General features: G+C 35.7%; 1 protein-coding gene across 7 annotated transcripts; it reads right to left on the minus strand.

The window, feature by feature from the left end:
* Positions 1-332: 332 nt before the first annotated feature.
* Positions 333-10,774, minus strand: LOC112275956 (uncharacterized). Of its 7 annotated transcripts, none has more exons than XM_090246475.1 (23): positions 10,620-10,774; positions 9,594-10,130; positions 9,077-9,385; positions 8,774-8,941; positions 8,387-8,449; positions 7,938-8,177; positions 7,401-7,484; positions 6,885-7,049; positions 6,700-6,756; positions 6,463-6,524; positions 6,276-6,330; positions 5,674-5,810; positions 5,436-5,501; positions 5,151-5,268; positions 4,836-4,940; positions 3,550-4,374; positions 3,231-3,329; positions 2,727-2,798; positions 2,294-2,435; positions 1,834-1,926; positions 1,251-1,396; positions 887-978; positions 333-772 (listed from the first exon to the last, which is right to left on the minus strand). In XM_090246475.1, the coding sequence occupies exons 2-23, from the start codon at positions 9,720-9,722 to the stop codon at positions 547-549; spliced, it is 3,453 nt and encodes a 1,150-aa protein (XP_090102601.1). In that variant the 5' UTR covers positions 9,723-10,130; positions 10,620-10,774; the 3' UTR covers positions 333-546. The 7 variants fall into 7 exon arrangements, with proteins under 7 accessions (XP_090102601.1, XP_090102600.1, XP_090102598.1 ...); XM_090246474.1 differs by having other exon boundaries at positions 9,594-10,112; positions 10,620-10,762; XM_090246472.1 differs by having other exon boundaries at positions 1,834-1,929; positions 9,594-10,112; positions 10,620-10,762.
* Between the last annotated feature and the right edge of the window lie 5,429 nt (positions 10,775-16,203).

Below are 16,203 nucleotides of genomic sequence, written 5' to 3' on the forward strand. Positions count from 1 at the left end.
GACAGATGCTGACGAAGAATGCTCTGTCCACAGATGTGCTCAGTAGATGAATAGAAATACACGAGTGCTCGAACAGAATTGTAGCATATGGTGAATAGTTATGTTTATTTGTACCAGCTCAAATTAGTCACACTTAACACAACAAAAAGCCGGAGTTCCTGGTACTACATATTGCATCCTATCTGCAAATCTGGACTCGCTTAGGAATGTGCAGATCAGAGTGGAGGCGTGTACCTTTTAACATCGACATCAAAACTGAGCAATCTGGCGCTAAATTGTTCGTACACTTTACAAACATATGATCCATCTCGATAAAAGAACTCATTTACATATTATCCGGTTGTCAACTGGGCTAATCTTTCACAACTCAAGTGAAGGACTGCCCAAGTGTTTATTACTTCGATACGGTTACAAGATGTCACAATGCTTACTCGTAAGTACGAATAGCAGAACTATATGTCCTCATGAGTATCTATCAGATGACCATTTGACTCGTATACAAGGTGGATACATCAAGGTGAATTTTTCAATCGGCAGAATTTCCGGTCATCTGTCTCCAACGCTGTAAACATTGATGCTGCAATCATTTGATGCAGTAGCAAAGCTAGCAGCACGCCCGTTTGCATGGCAGGTCAAAGACAGGCAGTTAATGGAGTCTGTGTGGTCTCGTAAAGGGGAGTAATCCAAGAACTCAGTCGCCAACTCCGTCGTTTTCGACGTGCTACCACTGGAAGGAAAGATATGTGGCCAGAAAAACAAAGATCCATCCGCACTGCAGCAACATAAGACAAGCATGAGAATCCAAGATAGCTTGTCAGGCACCTAACACATGATTGACAGAAGAAAGTTGTAAACAGACCGAGGGATGGTTCAGAAGTGGTATGACCTTCCAGCGATGATCAAATCTCCGGCAATCTCACAGCATCGCAAAGAGCTCTTAAACTCCTTACTAGCCAGCACAGCACCCGACCGCCTTGTCTGATTCAACACCAATGTTAAACATGCACTATTGAAAAGCACATAGAAAACTTATTTCCCTTGGAATGAACTATAAAATAGTGCCTAAGTTGTATACAAAACAGTAACAGAGCTACAGAAAATTTAGATCCACTGATGCAGACCAGTGAAAAGAAGGTTCATAAACTATTCATCTTTGAAATTTGCATTTTCCCCACGCATACAGAAATTGCGGATTGATTTTGGTTCATTTGTTTTGTTTTGGTTTGTAATGGATAGTTTGGATTCCATACCTCAAGCACACGCAATGAACCGTCGGTTGATGCCGCAACTACTTGATTGACATCATCAGTAAGACGTAATCCTGTGGCAGATCCACCACCACTACACCGCCAAACAGAAGAGGTAGGGTTCCTCAAGTCCCAAGCAAGAATTGTGCCTGCAATTTCATACTCATTTATAGTTTAAACAAGTATTTACGTCTGTGCTCCAATACTGCCACGGCAAAATGAGGTCTAATTGCCCATCATGCTAGAGTGATAGGTTGGAGAAAAGGGCGAATACGACAACAAAAACACGAATTCAAAACCAAGTCCAAGGATGCAGGTAATAATTTTGATAATCTAATTAAGTTACCACGTAAAGCACACTTGCAAGGCACAAATAGAATATGCACTTTGGCTCTTGACGAATACACGAAGACACGTAGACAGAATTAACAAGTCAGCCGGAGCAACCTATGGTATGCTCGGTCTTCAAACTATTTCAAACCTGAAATATAGCGCATCTTTTAAGAACCAAATGATTAATAACAACTTGAGGTCTTCTTTTCCAGCAAAGCAAAAATAAAAATCACAGTAGCGGGAGACGTCATACCATCTTCAGCACCAGAAATTGCGAAGTTTCCTTCAGGCTGGACATCGAGAGACCATACTGCACTATCGTGCTCCAAAAACTCAGCCTCAGGTGCTGCTAGAACAAACAATGCGTCAGCAAGGAATGTAATAGGAAGAAGAACAGATCGACGTGGATCATTCGCAACTACTCACAATGCCAAAAACTTCAACATCACTGGCCGTAACCCCTAATGTTCGCTAACTGAGCTGTAAAACCAAGTAGAGAGGGTTGCAATCAGAATTCGGACAAGGCAAAGCTGGGACAAAACATTCTCTTTTGTCAACGTTTCTGTTGAAAACAAGTTTCTCTATTCAGGAAGCCTTCATGAATTTGTAATAATTACCACCTCACTGCTTACAAAGTCATCACCAAGTCCTGTCAATCAACTTCAAGTCTTTGGAGAAGAGGCACTGCCACTCAAATATCACATAATCATCACCTGCAGTGCCCGCAGCCCAGCTCCCTCGACCTTCACCGATTGACCAGAGTTTCAATGTAGAATCCCACGAGGCAGTCAGCATTCGCTCGCTACTGCTGCTTGACATTCGCACACAAGACACTGTCTCATCATGCACTCTCATCTGTCAAAACACCAAATATCTCGTAAAATTCAAGTCGATGGGAGCTTCAAGAAAGTAGTGCTCTTCTAGTCGTTCATAGCAACTCTACACAGCGAAATGACCATACAACTAACATATTGATAAGGCATGCAGTCAAAGCAAGTTTCAGTGTTGACAAGGACCAATGAAGGTAGCAAAGTTCACGATTCACTTTGCAATAGGGTGGATTGTAATAGCACTTAAAAGAAGGCCTGTTCATTGCAAATATTTATGCTAAGAAAATGGCAGTAGCGCAAAATTGTGAAGGTTCACCTTGCTAAGAGCTCGCCCATAGTCTACTGAATACACATAGACGAAATCATCATAGGATCCAGCTAACACAGTCTGCAACAATCAAAATACAATGTTATTGTCGTTTATTTCACTTGACAAGTTACTAGTGAATGCTTCTGTTTAATTTATTTCGAATATATATATATATATCTATATATATATATATATATATATATATATATATATATATATATAAGACCGAGATAGAAATATGAAATATGCCCTACTTAATCTGTTCTTAATTCACTCGACTATTGCCCATGAGGGCTTCATCCATACTTAAGCGATAATCGAAGCTTTTTCCTATAAAGTTTCAACCTCCAGCAGCAACTCCTAAAGGCTACATATTAATTACTAAAAAGAACTGAAAAATAGATACTTAAGGAAAGCATTGATAACACCTAGCTATGCCAGTTGTCTTGCTTCACATCTCTTAAGTAGCAGTTCTATGTTGATGAAAGAAATATGTGACGAAGTACTAACCGGGTAGGCGTCTGAGCTCTTTGCTAGAGCTAGGCATGAGAGTGGCAAAGTTCCAAGCTTTGTTGCTCGGACCTGAAAACCCTCGGAGATCGAATAGACCTGTTGTCGCACACAACACTGTTGGTGCAAGGTAATGAAATCAAGCAGGCCATATGGATATTTATTGGAGAGCTTCAGCCGAACACACCACAAATATGCTACTGGTAGACAAATAAGTTTAAGCGTAAATTAAACAAGCACTACAGAGTAGCACATGAATAACACTAAGCAATACAACTCAAATTTGTGGCATCGTCGGAAGGTGGCCTCCAAAGTTCACCTTTATGAACCCATCCTTGTCGACAGAGTACATAGTTACAGATCCTGAAGCATTTTCTTCTGAGAGGACACATCCATTCACAGGGCTCCGGTGCAATTTTAGACATTGGGGTTCAGAAAGCCTCTGACGAAACATGGAATGCCATGCCATTGTTTCATCAACATTTTCTACATTTTGAAGAACCACACCAGCTTCCGGATAACGCCTTTCTGGTTCAGTATCCTCCAAATTGTCACGCTCGTGACCAACTCTGGTCTCAGTGCTGTTCCGGCGCAATTTACTCGGCAACTGAATCACTACATTTTTAACTACATCAAATGGGTCTTCGGATAGAGCGAAATCTGAACCAGAAGATGAAACTGCAGAATCAATACGCCAATCTGAAACATCTTCAGATTTTCTCCCATCGCTTTCCGCATACTCATCATCGTGATGTCTACCCATGGGACTGTCTTCTGTGTCACTGTCGCTAGTCATGAAATGTGCTTTATTTTTCAAAATTCCGGCTGGGACGGGTGTTCCAGACCTCAACTTTCTGGGAGGCGTCACAAGTGTTGCTTTGGTTGTAAGCTCATCAGAAGGAATCTGAAATTTGATAGAAGAGGCAGAAACAAGGGGAGTCACAGTACCAACATTATCTGATGAAGAGGAGGCAAGAGCCATGATGCGTGACACGAACTCCATACTCAGACCACGAAAACCTTCTGACTTGGCACTATAGTTCGAAAGGGTGTCACTGTTAACAACCATTGCCGTTCTTTTCAGTAACCTGGAAGGATGAGGACTAGTGAAGAGCTGTCTTGGTGCCTGACCAAACTCGTTAATCTGTTCACATGAAAAATCGTACACGTAAAATGTTAAATAAAGGTCACGTGATCAACTCACACAAAATTCATGGAGCAATGTGAAAGAGTTGAAAATTATTTCCATGAAAAAAATTAGCACTGGAAGCTATAAATGGAACCAAAAAGACTGATTTTGGAGAACTAGAGGTCAGAGAATAATCCCATAAAAACTCGAGCGGTACGCAACATTCCTAAAGACAAGTACTGTCAAAAAGAAAGAGTTCCTGGCATTCAGCTGAAGCATCTCAAGATCACCCTCAAAAAAGCAGCTACATAAGATTAAAAATCATTACAAGCAAGAGTCCTCCAAAATCTATTGATATCTGTTATCCATTGTCTGATTCATCTCGACTGCTGCACCATCATAGGATGCACCCATTTGTCAGTCTTAAAGGAAATTCCCACGACTGAGAAGGGGCAAGAAAATATGATCCGTGATACCTGAGCCTCGAGCCCTGCACGCTCAACTGGATCGTCAATGCTATCCAGATCAACTACTCCTTCATACGTTAGAGGATGATACAGGTTGTTTGCAGCCAAAGCAGCCTGCAAGCAATAATTTAGTACTTATCACCGGTGAGAAGCTTAATATGTAACAAGGTAAGGATGTAGTTGAAACAGCTTTGCATGAAAATACAGAAAAAATAAGCATGATAGCAGAAACCAGACGACATAGAATAGAACAGTAGTACAACTAAGATCCGTAATCATTATACTAAGTCCGTACAAAGGAAGAAACATGTTGAGCTCTCAAACCTCTCCTCGTTGTTTGTAACCAAAAATCAAATCTATCCAAGAATGTAGCCGCATCGATACATGCTGACTCTCCAATGCTTGCCGATTCTTAGAAATAAAATCATCAGGATCATTCGCCCTGAAAGTGATTTGTCCCAAAGTAAGCTCCAAAACTCAGCAAAAGTTGACCCAATCATGTATCTTTAGATACCTTAAGTACTATGAAATACTTGCAAGGGAAAGGTTCTCATGAACACAAATTTGCAACTTATTCCTGCTTTATGAAGTGAAAGGAGAGAATTTTACCAAGGGGGCAACTTGACATCACCCACAGGCTCTCCATTCTGACGAATACCCAAGTTCAAACCTTCTCTGAAGTATCAGCCTCACATTTGATCAGAATCCAGTATGCTTACAACCTAACGAGCTAATTACTGTTCTTGAGAAGAAGAAATCACATCCAAGCATTTAGTACATTGAAAGACAAAGTAGAAATGCGAGTGAATACTAACATAAATTTCTGAGCAGAAAAAATATATCATACCTTTTCACTAGGAAGTCAGAAGGAGGGGCGTAAAATTCAGGAATCAGCTCCTTTAGGTCAGCTGGATTGTTAAGTACACTTTCCCAAGACTCTGCTACACTGACGAAGAGGCGATCAGGAGAATCAAACCTGCCATTCTGCCATCCATCTTTCCCAAATCAACACCACTCCCGAGTACAGTTACCACACGTACGTTGTTCATGGTCTTCTACAAGCCACCGAAGAATACTCACTACTAGAAAGGGTTCACACAACCATGTTATATATACGAAGTGCCTTATGCTGCTATATATTGTGTCAATTTCATCAATTTTACAAAGCAATCATTCTCCCGTCTCGAGTTGAGTGAAACACGGGTTTGTAAGTACATCTCTAAACCCTGAAACATAAATGGAAGGAATGATGAGAATAGAAATGGTCTACAAGCTCTGGATGGCATTCACTTTGCGAAAGATAACTAGCTTAGCTTAGCCAGTTTATGCAAGAAGTGCATCACACCATTTAAGATTATGCCACATATGCTTCACTAAAATTAGGTGTGCAGGCTTCAAACCCCAGATTATTTATTTAATTACATTTGATATGTTAACACAATCAAATACCTGAAGGCGAAGCATGTGAGCGGGAGCAGCTCGAACAAGCCAGTAAAGGACATATCTGATCAAGACATAAAAAAGGTTGCCTCAGCCATTCGTTAGAACTATAAACGTCCTCCCATTATCCTGCGTAAATAACCTACATATCACAAGTATCAACATATCCTCGATAACAACAAAAGCCACAGCTTACCCAGGGGTGGAGTAATGAGTTCCATATAAAAACGGAGCCCTTGAATAGTCTTCTTGCGGCATCTACATTGAGATTAACCACCCCAACCATACATGACAGTTTAGTATGGTCTTCGAAGGAAATTTACCATTCCTGCGTCATAATGAGATCATAAATTTCACAGTGATCTCATTCAAACTAATCGACAACCAAGTAAAAGTTGCTCAAGGGATGTGACGCAATTTTCGATAAGCATACTTGTGAGAAGCGTTCCAGGAAAACATCGAGACGTGTAGGGTTAAGAGCTCCAATAGGCTGTCAACACACGACAGTTGAGATAAGCGCACGATGGCCACATGCTGCAATGTCTACATATACCAGAAAAGACAAGGGCCAGAAAGCAAAAACGACCCAATAACTCGAAGGCTAGGAAAAATAACCACCTTGGATAGGTCACGATACACACTTGGATCTGTGAGATCCAATTTAGAACTTTTATAATCACACAATATCCATGGCATGATTGGCCATTGCGTTAGATCACAGAAGCTACGTCCAGCTGCTAAATTGAGATACATCAAATAGTCGTAATTTGAGACAAGCCTTGCCTGGCAAGAATGCATTCAAACCATCAGAATGGAGGATAAAGTGTAGCAAGTCTAGAGCATTAAAATGTATCTCTTCATAAGTAACTGCGGAAAATGTAACACTTCTAAAATTGCCGCTCACAAATTGATAAATGCAAAGATTGCGAAAAGACTTCCGAGGATATTGCATGATTACCGGTCAACAAACACGGTGCATAAAAGAATAAAATACGAAAGTTGACTGGAGTTCAGTGGAAGCACTGTCATTGGTTGAACCAATCTAAGGAAAGACACAAATTCTGATCGTATATTATTTGACCAAATTCGCTACCTCCGTTTTGCAACAGAAAAAGGGTAGAAAAAAGATCGGACCTGCCAGGCTGCAGTGACTCTGTTAAGCCAGGAACTGTCAGCTTCAAGAAGTGATCCTGCAGCGGCAGCAGCACCTGATTGTCCCTGTTAGCACGGGCCCATCAATACAATCATTTAGGATCCTGGTTGGCATTTCGATTCCAGTGTAAATAATATATTGATTCCACTACTGTACCCTTCACTTTCAGATGTGCAGCCTATGTAAATTAAAATTTATTAGGACACTAGCAAAACATTTGGTGTGTCAGTGATAAGATCATTGGCCGCATCATCTCAGAAGCAGAGAAAAGAAAAGGAAAAAGAAAAGGGAAAAAAGAGTAATAGATAGATGAGCAGAGAACTTGATGTATTCTACGAAGCTTAAATAGAATCTACACAAGAACTTGATGGTGCAACCATAGATGACAATTTATCACTAAACGTTTAGGCAAGCAGCAGATGCTCCATTATAACTCTGATCAGATTTAGGAGTAGAGATGCGGCTGCTACCAGTCCCACAAAACATGGGATCTTCCAGGAGTGAGAATAAGTGTTTACCCCTAATTGTTCGAGCAGCATGGATACAACCTGATCACGTAGATTAGAATCACGAAAGGTGAAAAAAGCACTTGCACCCTCAGCAACTCCACCACCAGGTGCAGCCCCTGACTCAGTAACAATCTTGAAAAATATTTCTAGTCCAATAGGTCGCAGCGAATGCCGCCGACGTGCTACAGCTAAAACTTCGCTGTAAGGTTGTGATCGGACTGGATTGTCATCGTTTAGATTATGCAGTGGCTGCAGTCAAAGTAGTGAAGGGATAACAAACGTTGAGGCAAATTGACAGGCCAATGCTACATCCATAGATGACACAAATGCTAATTATCTCATTATTATCGCTGAGATAAATTCTGAAGTAATTTCTTGGAAGTAAAACTGCATTTCAATCTCGTGTTGCCATCAAGAGTATTTACTTCCTCGTATAATCTGAATACTTCAAAATGTACCTGAAAATAGATACGAGCCTGGGTTAGCACCAGTCGACCTGGTTCTCGAACCAATGGGGTCACCTGGCAAAGACTCAAACCACTGGAGCATCAGAGAAGAAGCTAGCTGTAGGTACAAAAGTCAAGGAAATAAAGTCTGCGTCTTTCCCTATGATTTTCAGATGCGGTCGGAACAATCTGAGATAAAGTGAAGATCGTGAATCAATCGAAACAAGGTTAAAAATGAACGCATTGCAAGGCTTGGTCAGAATAAAAAATTATTAAAAGAGCCCATTTGCCAGTGTTATTTATTTATTTATATTAAGAAAATTCAGCGGAACCAAGCATTATAGGAGGTGGTCCAAACGGATCAACTGAAAGCAAGAAGAGAATAGGAAAAGATTATACCTGAAAGGCTGGAAGATCGAGTAAGACGTACTCACTAAGATCTACTAGGCGACTTTTGTCAAACTGCGCCTTGGCTTCTCTTTGAGCCGCTGCATTTTGTAATACCATATCTCTTTCAGCAAATGGTAATGCATTTATGGATAACAATGACTGCGCTTGATGTAAAAACTGCAGCATGAAACACACAAACTCACTTGGATCAGAATTGGTCGATTCTACCAGACGAATACGATGGACTATCCCCTACAGTCCAAGTAACAGTTTAAGAAAACAACAATGCTGGTCCGAGAAAAGCTGATGCACCTGTTGAACAGGAGCAAACTCCAACGAGAACCACCAGATGCTGCTCTTCTTTTCAAATACATACGGAGCATCAATCCCATCCTCTTTCATTTTTATAACCATGCTGGTGTTCAATACGAAGCCTTCCTGCCGACTCTTCCATTTGCTGGTAGGAGTAGATGTAGTTGGCGAGGGTTCTACGAGTTGCTCAATCTTTGTTATTTTTGAAAAAGGAAACATGAGAATAGGAGCCTTGATATAATCAGGCTCAAAAAATATAGCTCGTGCACATAGCCGTAAGCGACCTTTCAACTTTCTCTGCTGAGAGGGCTGCAAAAGAAATGAACAGCATGAGTACAACGGCACAAAAGTTAGATACCTGAGGTTATTTGCTCGAATGCCGGTTGTCGTACGGACGATCTGAAAAGGAATAAACCAAGAGAGAAAGGACAATCATGATCATCACTTGAAAGTGAAACCAGTTGCAGTCAATCACAAAACCAATCTACTACAGAACGTGAAATTTGTTGGAGTATACCTTCTGTGCACCAGGTCCAACCAATCCAGGTCGACAGGAAGCAATCCAATCTTGAATATATTGATCCCCATCCTCCAAAAGCAGATACGCAAACCGCTTAACAGATTTCCTAGTTTTATCCGTCCACATTTTTGGCCTAGGATATACACTGCTCCAGTTCTGTTCATCAGAATCTGAAACAATCGCCGTTTCGCATTTTAATCGTAGGAGTGCACAACAAAAAAGGTCTTGGTAGCATCATAGACTAGTGACAAAACAAATGACTTTGACCATGTTACTCCACTTCCTGCACAGAAAGTTTCAATCGTGTCTGATTTGGCGGAGACGAATTTATTCACATATTATGGAGAATGTGGATCTAACTAGTTGGATCTTTAAAAATGGCAGCCCCTCCAAGAGATTCAACCCTAGGACGAAAAGCCCTTGAGATAATGCGATCCCATTCTGGGATCCAAAGTTGACGAAGGCACAAGCGGAAGAGCTCTCCAAACTCGGTCGTCTCCGAAAAGACATCGACGGCTGCACAAAAACCTACGCCTAAGAATGACAAATCAACTAAAGTATTTCAGCTGGAACTAACCTGAACAATTAAAACTGCGCTGAGTTTGGATAAAAACATCAAAGTTGCATAAATTGGCTTACAACCAGAAGCATAATAATACAAAACAACTACAGCAATCCACTACGATGCTTCACAAAACGAAGGCCCAAATTCAACATCCACACTGCGAATTCCACTTCAGATTCCACTCCACAAAATCTGAGTCACCTACGAGCGCCTTTACACTGGACATCACTAAATGCGACATCAAATAAAAAAATAAAGGCAACATGAAAGTTCGTCAAACAAATCCGCTGCCTCTCCCAACCAAATCATGCAACTATAATCCACATCCAGCCAGTAGTTGCCGTTCTAACCTCTGCGATCCTCCATACCGAGCCAGTAAACACCAAAGAAAACATTTTAAAAATATTTATGAAATACTAAGAAATCCCGCGATGCAGAGGAAGGAGACGGAGACGGACCGTAAGCTAAGGCTCCATAAAAGCGCGTTGAGAAGCGCCAAATTTGGATGCTCGAAAGCACCAGCAATCTTTGGGCTTCGAGGGACGGAGAGTGGGAGCTATTGTGAGAGTAGGAGCAAGCGTAGAGGTGGATCGTAGTGAAAGAGAGACAGTGGAGGGGACTCAGCAGAAGCTTCGGAGGTTAGGTCTGTAGAACGGGTCTCGGGATCGGGGAACGGGTGAGCGGAAGGGTCCTGCCAGGGAGGGAGGGGGGTGTGCACGAGTCCGTCCGTCTGTCCTGTCAGACAGCCCTCCCAGTCTCCGTCCGGATTCCGTCGTAAACTTCTTCTGCCCGACTTCGCTGCCCAAGTCCACGATCCTCCCTCCCCACAGTCGTCCACATGGCATAGATTGTTAACCATGGCATTATACATGCCAAGGAATAAAACTTGTAAATAGATGACATGTTGAATAAATAGCAACAATAGTGGGAGGTTATTAATGTTAGTAGTTTGATTTATTTGTTTTAATTTTGGAGCCTGAGAATTTTTAAGCATAAATTTCAATCAGCACATATGAGAGATTCATTTTTTACTTCACGAATTCAATTTTAACCTTTATGATAAACTATATTATTATTTTTGTGTGTATAGACATATAGTTATATATATATATATATATATATATATATATAGAAACCAATCTCTAGATCCTAGCAACTATGCCCACCTTCTTTATTTTCTTCTTGTTTATTTATTTATTTATATTGGTTTCTAGATAATAAGATACATTTGTAAAACACAAATACTTTGTCAATCAATAATAATACCATATTTAATAAATTTTGAATTTTGATCAAACTACATAATAATTCTGAGTTTGATGCCGATTTTGACATTAAAATCCATCCTATATATTATACTTAAAAGTAACTTCCAAGTTATGAAAAAAATTTCAAAAAAAAAAAAAAAAAACAAAAACAAAAACAAAATCTATAAAAAAATTAATTAATTAAAAAACTAAAGTCTGTTTGGATTGAATGTATGAGCTATATTTATTAAAGATTTTTTAATTAGTATTTAAAAAAAAATTATAATTATAAAATTTCAAATTGATAAAGTAAAAGATGTAATATAATTTGACATATTTTTTTTTCTAAAATTTAAAATATTGATGTTAATATCTTTATGTATTTTATAAATAAACTAATTATTCATCATCAAAATTTTAATATGTAATTAAATTTTATGAACATTTTAATATTTAAATAAATATTTTTTTAATATACTAGATTTTTTATAAGCATTTATAATTATTTTTTTACTTTTTCAAATGATAAGTATGATGTTCATTACAATAGTATTAAAGATAAGAACTTGATGAATGTAAATAATCAAGTAAGATGTTTTTCAAAGAGAAATGACAAAAAAGAAATAAGGGGATATGTGTATTTAAGAAGAAATTGGAATGGCTTTTTCCAAAGACTATAAAATTAAGAACTCTTGAAACTATACTAGAATTAAGAAAAGAATTGAAAAGAATAATGAAGGCCTCACTCTTACTTCTATGTATACTATCTAATTAAGAACTAAGTAATAGCATTTTATACAACTTCTAATAGGTATCCAACTTATAAGACAAGTTTTTAATTTCCCATGCATGTTTCTTATATGTGTGCCACATGTCCAACTTGTACCACAAGTAGCCAATAAGTGCAATACATGGCCAACTTGTTAGCCAAGTTATTAACGTACTAATCACCTATAAATATATATTAAAAAAATCACATCTATAAAGTTTTTAAGAAGCTTTTTTACTAGATATTATTTATTTTATTTTATTTTATTAACTTTAAAATGTATATATTATTTTAATAATTATTAAAATAAATATTTTTTTCGGGATAATATTCCACTTTCTATAGACAAGTTCTATAAGTAGTAGCAATTACATATTGAAGAAGTTCAAGATGCAATGAATTGTATTTGTTGCATATTCTAAATTTTATTTTCTTTAGAAGTAGTTGATAGGTCTTCTCAGCCATTGATAGTATTCCATACTATAGCAAAAATACTACATATATATTAAATTATTTTTGAAAATTTTATAACATTATTCAAATAAAAAATTTTAAATATTATTTAGAGTAGTTTTTATTTCTAATAACATCACCAAATATTGAAAGTATCTTCTAAAGTTATAATATCAAACGTGTTGTAGCTTGCTATCTACTTGAAAAAAAATATGTTATTTTAAAGGATCTTCATTTCTATTACGTTATCTTAAAAATTGTGATAATTACAATGTCTTATCCAATAACTCAACAAACAATAGCTCTTGAGTCGAATATGTTGGTTGTTGATTTTTCATCTCTTTATTACCATAAATACAAAAAAAAACTACAAATAAAGATAGAAGATAAAATGCAATATTTATTGAATTTGCTTTGCTTAATAGCAAGGATTTTTTTGACTCTTTATCTTTATTTTGATAGATGTTGTTGATAAAAAGCATTAACCTTCTCTTTTGCATGTCCAAGATTCTTAGATGGCTCCAATGTGTATTTATTAATATCATATCTATGCCAATGTAGAAGATATTTCAATCTATTTTGGTGCCATCTTGAATCTAAGACTTCTTCTATCTCAAATTCTTGATTGTTATCCACTTCTATAGGAAGATGTGATATTTGTTATCTTTTCAAAATATTTATTGTCTTATATGGTTTAAAAAGAGATATATGGAATACAAGATAGATCTTCAAAGATGTGAATAAATATAATTAACATAAAATTATATTTTTTTATTCACAAATAAAAAAATCCAAGTCTATAATAATCTAACTTGTAATAAAGATAATTATTTATTATATTACAATAAAGCAATCATATTTTATTGCTAACCTAGAATTAAGGTTGTTTCTTGTGATATATATTTACATTGATTCTAATAAAATCTTAAATAAATCCTTAATAAATCCTAATTAAATTCTTATAGTTGTTTTGAAATCTCAATAATTACTAATTAAATTATTTATTTTTTTAAAAAAAAGAAATAAACAAGTGTAAAAAGCTTGAAAAAAAAATAAAACTTATTGATTGAATAAAAGAGCTTCAAATACTCTTAGATATTGGCCATCCTCCTTTTTTGACCTAAATGTTGATCTTTTAACAACATTTACTCTTTTTTGAACAATTTAATTGTTTTATAAATTATCAAAAGTCTAAAAACATATACTCACTTTATTTTCATAAAATCTTGCTTCAATTAAATTAATAGATATCTCAAAGTGACAAAAATCTCACTGATCTTAAAATTCAAATATTTGAGATTTTAATCCAATTATATTTTTATATTCTTTATTCTAATTTTTTAATTGATTTCATTGAATAAATACAATAAGTAAGATACAAGTAAGCAGAAATCAAAATTATTACACTTAAGAAAAGTATAGAATGATATACATTTCACTTTTGACATTCTTTACTTGTAGAAAAAATTTACATTTATTATACTTGAACTTCATCAATGATCATCTTCATCTTTCTTTTCTTCATCCAACAAAATCTTAAATTCTTGTTAATCTAGTTGCCACCTAAAATTATAGTTATTATATTAGTACCTTACCTTCACTATTTAAATATTAGTAACTTACTTAAATTAATATCTTTTATATAATATCTTATTATTATTTTAACAATTCTACTTTATTATTAATTAAAGGCTTTTAAACCTAATGCCTTTGTCAACTTCTAATTTCTATCCTTCAATAGTACTTTTGTTAGCAAATCAATAAGCATGTCTTACATTGCACAATACTCTATGTCAATTACTCCCACTTCAATCTTCTCTCTTATGTAGTAATATTGAATGTTAATATCTTTAGTTCTTGAATAATGCTTTGAATTTTTTATAAAAGTAAGACATCCTTAATTATCATATTTCATTGGAATTACTTCTAATTGTATAAGTTCAATGTCTTATAAACTTATCTTAGCCAAATTGCCTCGATTATATCATTACTTGCTACAATGGATTCTACTTCTATTGTAGACCTTGCAATTGTTGGTTGTTTCTTGTAATTCCATGAAATAATTCCTATTCCAATAAAGAACATATATTTTATTATTGACTTTCTATCATTTATATCTCCAATCGAATTTACATCACAATAATCATAAGATGTAATATTATCTCTTCTAAGATATAATTTAAAGTTCAAACTACCTTTCAAGTACCTCATAATTTTCTTGATGGTTGCCCAATTAATTTATCTAGTCTTTCATATGTGTTGATCCATAACACTTGTCACATATACAAGATCCATTTTTGTATCAACTATTGCATATATAAGTGAGTCTATTGTTGTTTTATATGGAACATCTTTTATTTTATCTTCAACTTCAGCAAATTCTTCATTTATGAGCTTCATCAACTTTGAATTGGCCTTCAAAGATATTCCAATAGGCTTGCATTAATCCATATTAATTTTTTTCAATACTTCTTTACTATACTTACTTTGGTTTATTGTAATGGTCTTGTTACCATGATCTTTTATAAATTCTATTTCTAAATAATAATGGAGTTTTTTTAAATCATTCATTTCATATTTATTTTTTAAAATTTTTCCTTCAATCAATCCATCTTCTTCATAGTATTAGTCAATATGATTAAATAATCAACATAAAGGATGATAATTAATATAAACGCATTTAATTGCATTACATATAACAAATGATCAACCTCACTCTTTACAAATCCTTCATTTATAAAAGATGTGTCAATACGTTGGTACCATATCCTTGGTGATTGTTTTAGTTTATACAAGGATTTCTTCAATTTACAAATAAGGTGTTGTTTGTCTTTTTCAATAAATCCTTGAAATTCATCCATGTAGATGTCTTCTTTCAACTTTTTATTTAAAAAAGCTATTTTCACATCCATTTGATGCATTTCAAAGTTCATTACTGCCTCAATTGCTACAATGGTTCTAATAGTGGTGAATTTGGCCATAGAAGCAAATATGAAATATGACGAGTTTATCTTAAGAGTCTAATACTCTTCTAATTTATAGCAATATAAAATTCTATCATAAAGTATGATAAAATGGATCAAAACAAAATTAAATAGAATTAAACATAATATAATACAAAAGACAAAATTATGCAAATAGAAATAGAATAAAATTGAATAGAACTAAGCAGAATAGAATACGAAAGATAAAATTGTGAAAATAAAAATAGGAAAAAATAGAATTGAACAAGAAGATACAAAATCCAACTTTATTAAAAGAAAAGGTCCAAAGCTATACCTAATCAAATTCCTTAAAGGCCCTGATCAATCTTATTTATACTTTGTTCTATTACCTTAGAGTTTCTAAAGCATTCTTAGATGATGGATCCTACTTAGATAACCACCCTAAACTCCTTCTAGAAGGTTCCATAGTGGATCCCATTTAGATAATTACATTAAACTCCTTCTAAAAGGTTCTATAGTGGATCCTACTAAAATAACCACCTTAAGTCTTTTTTAGAAGGTTTCATGGTCGATTCTACTTAGATAACTGCTCTAAATTCTTTCTAAAATGCTATACAATGTGTCACGG

The sequence above is a fragment of the Physcomitrium patens genome, chromosome 23 (genome assembly GCF_059467195.1).
Source record: "Physcomitrium patens ecotype Gransden chromosome 23, ASM5946719v1, whole genome shotgun sequence".
Lineage (NCBI taxonomy): Eukaryota > Viridiplantae > Streptophyta > Bryopsida > Funariales > Funariaceae > Physcomitrium > Physcomitrium patens.